The sequence below is a fragment of the Gallinula chloropus genome, assembly GCF_964237585.1.
Source record: "Gallinula chloropus genome assembly, chromosome: 4".
NCBI lineage: Eukaryota > Metazoa > Chordata > Aves > Gruiformes > Rallidae > Gallinula > Gallinula chloropus.
This window is the reverse complement of record NC_140088.1, coordinates 27,832,765-27,842,435: the sequence shown is the minus strand read 5'-3', so window position 1 is coordinate 27,842,435 and position 9,671 is coordinate 27,832,765. Positions and strand designations below refer to the sequence as shown.

The 9,671-nt window shown below is 42.2% G+C and overlaps 1 protein-coding gene across 1 annotated transcript; it reads left to right on the top strand.

Annotated features, from left to right (window-relative positions):
* Positions 1-527: 527 nt before the first annotated feature.
* TMEM41B (transmembrane protein 41B) lies at positions 528-9,405 on the top strand (the record flags this gene model as incomplete). Its single annotated transcript, XM_084262868.1, has 7 exons — positions 528-609; positions 2,217-2,334; positions 3,434-3,562; positions 5,295-5,388; positions 6,203-6,307; positions 8,135-8,273; positions 9,101-9,405. 7 exons carry the CDS (start codon positions 528-530, stop codon positions 9,268-9,270), a joined length of 837 nt encoding a protein of 278 aa, XP_084118994.1. The 3' UTR covers positions 9,271-9,405.
* Between the last annotated feature and the right edge of the window lie 266 nt (positions 9,406-9,671).

Here is a 9,671-nt window from a genome sequence, read left to right as displayed (position 1 = left end):
GCCAAGGATTCAGGTTTAACCTTGAAACTACCTCTCCCTTGCCCTTACTGGATGTCAGAACTCATAACAAGACCAAGTGATTATGCATTTATTATTATTTACTTCCAGCCGGGGCCGGGCGGGAGCGCGGCCACCCCGCCGCTGCGCCGCACGCCTTATATACCCGCACTGAGCGCATGCCCGGTTACCGTATATACCCTTATGGCGAGCAGCACGGAAGACCGCTCCCAGAAAGGAGGCGCTACCGCATTTACCACCACTGACCCACCGCAACATTTCACCACGGGAAGGCCCACACGTGCTCCCGTATATCACGACGCAGAAGCGCAAGGCCGTAATGCCCCTCATAAAAGCGGCTAAGCCACAGCCGCGCATGCGCTGCGTGGGGGCGGGAGCGCGACCGCGACCCGGTGGGGTGAGGAGGGGAGGAGCGGCTGGTTCCGCCTTCTTCCCGCGGCTTTCAGTGCCGCCGAGGCCTATCCTGGGCCTGATTCGCCGGCTGGCGGGCCCCGGGATAACGCGGAGCCATGGCGCAGCGGAGGGCGGCGGAGCGCGGGCCTTGCCAAGGGGCGGCTGAGAGCGCCAGGCACCAGCGGCAGCTTCTAGAAGGTGCTGGGGGTCGGGGCGGCGGGAGCGCGCGACTTCGTCCTGACAGCGGCCGGCCCCACGCGCGGGCGGGGGTCGTTGTCCGCCGCGGCGGTTGGGCGGGAGGACGGCGCCGCGGCCGCGCAGGGGGGGCCGGTGCGCGGGGCTGGGGCGGGCTGCCTGCCGCGGGGCCTGTCAGCCGCTGCCGGCGGTGAGGCCGGGGCCGGCCCGGGGCGGCAGCCCGCCCCACGCACACGCGCTAGGGAGGAGACACGTGTGGGCTCGTTGTGCCTTCGGCATTCCACGGCCAGCGCGGCTGCGGCGCGAAAAGCGGCGGTGGCGGAAGGTGCAGGTCGCTGTAGTTATCTCTTTGGTATCCCTCAAGTTGGTGGGGCGTGTGCGTTCGTTATGTGCTTCCCCCTCTCTCTGGAGGAGATGATAGTAAAATAACCGGCGGCGAGGCATTCGCGCTCGTCGCTGCTACGTGGATGCTGCCTCCGGCCTTGGCAGAGCCTTGGCGCACCTGTGGGATCACCCTGACCTCTAAGCACAAAAACGCTGAAGCCGGTAGCGCTGCCAGCTCGTCCAGCCGGCTCAGTCCCTGGGTTTCGTCATCCTCTCGCTGAGTTTCGCAACGCGGCGGCACTGCGACCTGCCCGAGTGTCGTGCGCTGGCACCGTAGTCATGCCACCGGCGCCTGCGAATGGAGACACAGCCTTGGCGGCTTGCGTGTGCTGCAGGTGACCGGACTGACGCGCTGCCAGGTCGTGCTGGCCTGGCAGTGTCTGGCAGGGTGAAAGCCTTTCCATACGTGCACTGATCCACGCCCTGGGGTGGACGCAGAGACTTCTTACAGTTCATTTAGAATTCGTTGTGCATATAGTTGTGTTTGTGCCCGTCAGTGTGTTTCATATGTATGGTCACAAGAGTCTGAAGTATGGGAGAAGCCAAAATGAACTTGTGTTGTTTGCTGTGCTCCCATTACTTCCTTCACGCAGGAATTCAAAGGCTACTAAAAACTTATATAGACATACCCAAGGCCAGTCCTTCTATACAAGTGTAAAATGCGTGTAATTCCCAAGTCTGGCGACTGTTATCTTCACATCCCGGGCTGGTGTGCGTGTGTTTCCTCCCCATGAGTGTGACTGGCTGTGCCCGGTGCGTTTAAGTGGGACAGGGGAAGAACACCAGTCTGTTAACAAGTGTGTTTCAAAGTTGCACTGTACAAACTGAAGACTTAAGTTCAAATTAAGTCTCTAGCTTATGGGACTGGCAGAAGATTTCTGGCAAAAAGGGGGGAAAAATACATGGCTTGCTCTGTTCTGCTTTTTTTTTCTCTTTACAAATAAATTTATTAAGTGATGCTAAGATTGTTATCAATCATGGAAGTTGACTTTTATGGGATGTTTACCAGTGTAAGAACTTCAGATTTGTGTGAAAGTTTTCAGGGAGTGTGAGCAATGTGTTATTTATGGTATTGAAAGTATTAGGGGGAAGATGATGTCCACAGGGAGCTTACCATAACATTTCCGTAGAGTGCAAGTTTAAAATCTGTTCCAAGATGTGAGGGCTTTTTTTATTGTTGCTGTGCAGTTTCTAAATGTGTTTTTTTTTTTTTTTTTAAATTTCAGGAAAAGCTCAGGCTGAAGGTGGATCAGCTCGGACATCACTTCTTATTTTAGTGTCTATCTTCTTATCAGCTGCTTTCCTTATGTTCCTGGTATATAAAAATTTCCCACAACTTAGTGAGTAAGTATGTCAGGAAAGATTAAATTATTTGTTTTTATTATCAAATTGTAGAGGAGGCTGCATTGGGTTAAGTGATTTTTAAACTGACATGAGGTAACTATGGACACAGCCTTTTTTTTTAAAAAAGGGAATTTGGGTTTATAACCTAGGATGTCAGGATGCAAAGCTTAATATTGAAATACTAGCTGGTAGGATCTGAGTTGTACTTGACCTAGGGTTTCTGTTGCACAGTTGAAATAGGGTAACTTTTCAAAACATGTTGTCCCATTATCACTGGTAACTCACTATGTTCTTAACCTTCTTCAGGTGAGAGCCACAAGCGTGCATGGTTAGGTGTAGGTTTATTTTAAAATTCCTTGTGCACTGGAGCCTGTCATCAAAAGGGGACATCCTCCTTCCTTCATGTGGAAGCTTTGTGTTCTCTTTTTTGCCTTTTTGTTATGTCTGGTACTTGTGCTGAGAAGGTAGAGAGTTTGACAAGATGGAAGCCTGCTTGTCTGACAATTTTCTTTTTTTCTTTTAGTAGTTAATTTTCTGTCTGATTAACTTGCTCTACAAGTTCAGTTTGCAACAGTCCAATCACTAAGTCTGATACAGAGGAAGAGAGGACACTCAGCTGGGCTGCCCAGGGTTGCACCAGATTAAGGTGTGACATGAGATTTTTGCTCTTAAAGCTTTGATTGTTTGCGAGGTAAAGCTCTGCTGGTTTTGCTGCACTTCAAATGTTATGACCCTAGTGTTGAGGCAGCTACAGTTGGTTTTGGCTGAAATGTTGACTGCTGTTCAGTTGCCAAGGTCTGGTTTGAGTAATTGCCTGGTTTTGGTCAGTTGTAAAATGAACAACCCCAAACTCTAGAAATTCAGCATATAATTGTAATAAAAGTTTACAAATATCTAAAACGTCTAAAATTGAGGATTTTGTAATACAGAACCACTGTAAATATTAAGTGTTCATCTGAAAACATTTTCACAGCAATAATAATGTGAGGTTGTAGTTAAGTGATGTAGTGTATGTAATTATCTATTTATTCAGTAAGTAGTTTTACTGTACTGATGGATTATATTTACCACTATTCCTGCTTCTTTTTTTTTCTTCCAGAGAAGAAAGAGAATGTATAAAGGTTCCTAGACATATGGATGATGCAAAGGCCTTGGGAAAAGTCCTGTCCAAATATAAGGACACATTTTATGTTCAAGTATTAGTGGCTTATTTTGCCACATATGTTTTGTATCCTTTTTCTGGTATAAAAAGCAGGTTTGGTCTAGTCATATTTCTCTAAAAAGACATTAAAAATACGAACTTGCAAATTCTAGATCATGGGTGAAGGAGGCTAACATACCTGGGCATGATTATAGACACAAATGTTCCAAAACCTTTGAACTTAAAAAACATTTCTTAGGTGTTTAGTATGCTTTTTGAACTGTGAGAAAGGATTGAGTAGAAGGAAATTGATGAATCCATGTGAAGTAGTTTATGCTGTTGGGGAGTTGCATGCAGCCTCACCTTGGCTGTGTCCATTATGGACAGTATTTTTAATTTTGGTATAAGATTTGGTCTCATAACTCAAAAGTTAGTGTAACGCTAACTTTTTAATGGCAAACTGAATCGCGAAGTGGAAATTACTGTCGATTCTAAAGAAAAACTGAGACTACGGCATAGTCCTTCCTTGAGATGTTCAGAAGTGTCATATAAGGGTAACTTACAGAACGCTTTACTGCATTTCTCAAGGAAGGTATTTTGAGCCTCCTTTCACCTCTGCAGTACCTACATTCAAAAAACCAAATCTGTTTCCTCTTAGAGCATGCCAGTTTTTGCAGTACTTTCTGCCTAGGGAGGCACAAAGGCTACCTGTGTTTTGTGTTTTTCCTGAGTGCTGAATATATTAATTAATCATTAAACACAGCCTTAACTGGAACACTTAACTAAAGGTTAATAACTTTCAAAAGCTGTGTAAGAGGTGTGCTTCACAGTTTAATGCAGGAGGCTTTTGTAACTCAAAGAAAAATCAGTGCTGAATGTGCCATTAGTAATTATCTTCTAGCTCATTCTTAAAAAGTAGTACTGGAAAGTTTGTGGCTTACAAACAGATTTATGAAGAAAAGTAAAATGTTAGAGTTAATATATAAACAAATAGAGCAAGATTGACTGCTTATTGAGCTACTATATCTGCTGATATGATGACATTTATTGTCTCGGCAGTAGACTGTGATCAGTTGACAAGTTCATTACCTCAGAACCCTGACATGTACTTAAAAAAAGCTGTACTGGTTGTAATGTGCTTGAGGAAGATGATTTGTTTTTTTGATATTTCAGTCAATTCAACTCAGATACAGTAGTGTGCCCATTTTCTTTGCTTCATCCAGAGTGGGCCACACATCACAGTCTCAGTATGCCTAGCAAGCCTTAAGCTCAACAGCCTGCTCCCTTATTCCACACAAACTTAATTTTTACCTTTTTGAAAAATTCTCACTGAAATTAGTGATCAAGCATCCCAGTTATCAAGTGATTGCAGCATGCCTATTTGTAAGGAAGTAGTAATTGCCTTAAGACACGTCAGTCATGTGGAACTCGTAGTTATGGACTCAGACAGTTCCATGAACTCTTTAGAGAATATCTGAAATCTGCGTATCTGTAGTCATCAATGTAAAATCAGTAGTGTTTCCTATATAGTCATAATAAATCTATGATACCAGTCATAGCACTGGTAAAGATAAAAATGTAGTGCAGCATTTATTTAGTGTCCTGATTTTTGTATGTGTAATGATGAATCTGCTGCTTGTTTCTCTGTGCTTGGCCTTCTTGTGGTACTCTGACAATGTATTTTGAATTAAAGATCTTTAGAGGCTATATGTATTTATATTTATGCCTTCTCAAATTGTAATATGTATCCTGACTGCTTATAAAGTTAAGAATGGGGTAGCTTTTTGAACTTGTTTTTTCTTAACGAAGATGCACCCAGCTTGCAGACGTTTGCTATCCCTGGGTCTATATTTCTCAGTATCCTGTCGGGATTTCTTTATCCCTTTCCACTAGCCTTATTTCTTGTTTGTCTGGTAAGTATGGAGTTTGCGAGGGCGTGTACACCAAACATGTCAACAGCTTTCTGTTTGAAATGATCAGAGGCTGAGTGAAATAGGGTTATTAATGAGTTCTTGGTCAGCTTTGAGAATAAAGTTCCCCACAAAATTTACGTTACAATTGGGTGATGATCCAACAGACTAAACTGTTTTTCCAAGTTTTCTTAATAGTGGGAACAACTGGGAGCAAATCATCAAGAGTTCCCTTTACTTTAAATTTGTCTAACACCTACCAGAACCTGATTGTAACTTCAGAACACGATTATGATGTTTTTGTTATCTTACTGCAAAACACATCTGTTTCTAAATGGCTTCAGCACCCCAGAACCTTAATTTAAGATATGAAATGTCTGTTATTGATAAGCTTTAAAAACTGTCATTTATCAAAGATGCAGCCATAAGGAGATAATAATTGAGTTGGTATGGAGGAGCAAGTTGAATTTTCAAATTTGAATCTCTAATGCCGTTGTGCCCCTTATTTGCAAAGCTTTCACTGTTTAGAATCTGAAAACTGCAGAAGCACTTAGTATTTACCTGATAAATAATCAACATTTTGTCTACCTGGAATGTTAAAGTTGTTCTGAATGCCTTGGAAATAAAAGAACTGTCTTGGGTCAACAACACTCCTAGGGAGTATGGATATGCTGCCGAAGGAGAGACATTTGTCCTCAGTGGCAGGCTACACAAAAGCATGCTCTGTCTATCCAGTGTAGTTAATAGGGATATATGGCTAAGTTTAATTAGCTTCTGCTCATTTGTGTTTTGTTTTTTTGTTGTTTCCACCCTGCAGTGCTCGGGACTTGGAGCTTCATTCTGCTATATGCTTTCATATCTAGTGGGACGTCCTGTTGTATACAGATATTTAACAGAAAAAGCAGTAAAATGGTCAGAACAGGTAAAGCTTCCAGAGATGCTGGAATTTATGATATAAAATGTGTAGTGGAATAGCATGGGAGACTCTGGTTGTTCTTAAACAGTGGGGAGTATTCCTGTTTTTATGCTGTTTTGTAAAAAAGCTGTTTTTACCGATGAAGAATTCGCAATTGCAGTTACCCCCTGTTTAGCTAATGTCAGTAGGAAACCTCTCCAGTTTCCATTGGAAGGAATAGCTGTCCAAGCATCAGAACTGATGATAGCTGGGTTTGCATGTTTTGTAGGGGAGGAAAACCTGTAGCTGTGTGCTTGATTGCAAAACCTTAATTGGAAGATGTTAGTGTGGTTGGAGCATTTAGAAACCCTCTGTTATAGTATCTGGTAATATTAGTTTCAGTAACTGTTCATTGTCAGATGAAGTTAAAGATTTTGCAAGACAAAGTCATAGCGTGTTTAGTATTGGCCTTCATGACTATTGCTTTCATACTTTGGAATGTGTTCAAACAGATATTTTATTTTTGAAAGTATGAAGCATAACTTACTACTGTACTCTGGAGTGCTTGAATCACATGAAAATATTTTAAACTTGTTCCTTGTTATTAGGTAAGATGTGGAGTTGTCCTGTGCGGTTGACCTTATTAAATAATAAATTAGTATTTTGACTCAACCCAAGTAAATCAATAAAAGTCAATAAAAATATTGCAGTATAATCTTGAGGCTATTTTCTGAGTGGCAAATTTTATGATTTGCATTAGTAGAACTAGATATGTGATTTAAAGTTATGTAACTACATGTGCAGTTCATATCTCACTGTTTCCAGGTTCTTTGGACTATATCATGCTTGTGTTTTCAGGGTTAGGGCTTTTTATATGCAGGATTAATCAGTGTTTAAATATTTGTCCTTCACTGAGGTTACCCCCCCCACACACACCTGTGGTATTACTGAACAGTAGCAGGGCTACAGACTTAAGTATTGCAGTGAAAGCTAAGGTTGGGGGGGGGGGAAATACAATTGTAACTGGGGTCAGTTGCTATTTGAGATTTCAGATGGAATTGGAATAAGACCAAGTTTCATTTCAACTTAGGCAGTGAAGGTCTGCCAGAACTGGCCACAAGTGATGGATGCTTTTCTGTCCTTATAGCTTGGTTTGAGGTTACAGTTCTTCCTTTGAAAAGGCTGATGTGCTAGCCTGGAAGGAGAGAAGGCTTTGGTGGAAACTTGTGTAAGGAGCTGGACTAGACTTGAGCATACAGTTAATTAGGACTGTAAATAAACTTGGGGCTATTGCGGTCCCTTTGGGTAAATGTAAATTCTAGGTATTCGAACCTATGGGTACGTAGGTTTTGCAGCTGCGCTGGCAGCAACCACATGATAAACTTCAAACCCGTGACCTGGGTAGGTTTCCAACTGAGGAATACAGCTGTACTTGATCATGAGTTAGGGCAGAATGGGTTGAGGAACAAACTTCATTGCTAGGTCCTGCAAGAGCTTTAGGAGTATGATAAGTTGATTGGGCTGCAATTAAACAGGCAGAGGTTGTTGTGCTAAAGGTCAGCTGAGGCCTGCTGCTGCACCAAATTACTTGTTTGCTGTTGAAGTTGGCTGAATCAGACACATCCTGACCACGGCCTACCATGAACTGGTATTTCCAGACTAACTTCAGTACTATTTAAGGTGTGATTCACTGATGATGACTCTTCTTTGAGTCACTTATTTACCTGATTTTTATGTTTGCAACTTGTAGAATCTACAGAAGTTACAGAGAAGACCCCTAACAAAGTTCTACTGCTAAAATCTTTATTTTCAAGGCAGGGATTTTTTTACTGATTTTCTTTGTTGTTTTGGCAGGTTGAACGGCACAGAGAACACCTCATTAACTACATAATATTTTTGAGGATAACACCCTTCCTTCCCAATTGGTTTATCAATATAACTTCTCCCGTAATTAATGTGCCGTTGAAAGTATTTTTCATTGGCACTTTTCTAGGTAAGGACTCTGGCTAGTTACCTCTGGTTTGGGGGGTGGCCGAGAAGGGGTGTTAACGTGCCCCTCGCCGTATGCGTTGTTCAGCAGAGCCCACCACCTGCTGGGCGGCTGGAATATTGCACGAGAACGTTGGGTTTGTGCTTTTCAGTGAGCGAGTCTTATAATTTTGATAGTCGGGATTATGCTGATGTACTGGATGAGAGAAAAATGAGCACAGGCTTAATTACTAGTTTAAGGAAGCATACATTACATGAGCACTTTATTAAGTAACTTCTTGTTCTGCTCCATGGCTAGAATGCTTCTGTGAACATCCATAAGCTCCCATTTTGAGCTCACTGTAATTGTGTGAGGATGTATGTCACTTTGATCTTGAAGGATTGTTTTTCCCCTTCCCGCTCCATTTTGTTCATCGTAATATATACTTCTAGGAGTGAACTCAGAATTTAATGTAGTGCTATAGAATTGGTATGTTTTTTAAAAAATACTTTTAAATCTGGTTAGGAAACAATCCATGTTTTTCTTTTATGAACTTTAAAACCGGTTTGTAGAGAGACAGCTTGAAATCTGCAGAGTCTAAATAGCAGCGATTCTTCTTTGTTTGAGTTGATGTTAAAAATACTAAAAATGGCCCCATTCTTTTCACAGGGGCTTTTTGTCTTTGAAATTTCTATTTACACACATATTAAAAAAGCAAGTACAGGGCAACAAAGTCTGGAATTTTTTGTGTTGAAAGTTGGATGACTAATTTATGATCTTTTCCATTTTTTCACCCTAACAAGCTGGTTTTCTGTCCTTTGCCCTCCCACCCTTCTAATTCCCTGTTCCAGGTGTGGCACCGCCGTCTTTCGTAGCCATTAAAGCAGGAACAACGCTGTACCAACTTACAACAGCAGGGGAAGCTGTTTCCTGGAACTCTGTTTTTGTTCTCATGATTCTAGCCATCCTCTCCATCCTACCAGCTGTCTTCCAGAAGAAACTGAAACAGAAGTTTGAATAAGGATCAAACTGGACCAGAATTTCCCATACTTCATCTCAGGATCAGCACTTCTGATATTTATATATTTGCTTTTCTATTGGATCTTAAGCAATTAAAGGGGAGGCTTGTAATTGAGAAGAATGTCTTTAAATGAACACGTGGCCTAAAAAAGAAGGAACTGTGTTCAGAAATGTACTGCATATAATTTTGTAGGCAAACCATCAGTGTTTTACTTTGGGAGGGGGTGTGTAGGGCCCTCAGGTTGTAACATTTTGCTCTGATTATATGACAATTTTCTGCTCTGCAGATAGACGTAAACTTGCAGGAAAAAACCCCCTTAATTACTCAGTCTAATTTTGTGATAGCTTGTGATCTGGTCTGAGTACATTTCTCATTAACAATTTTTTCCCTTTCAGAGTTCC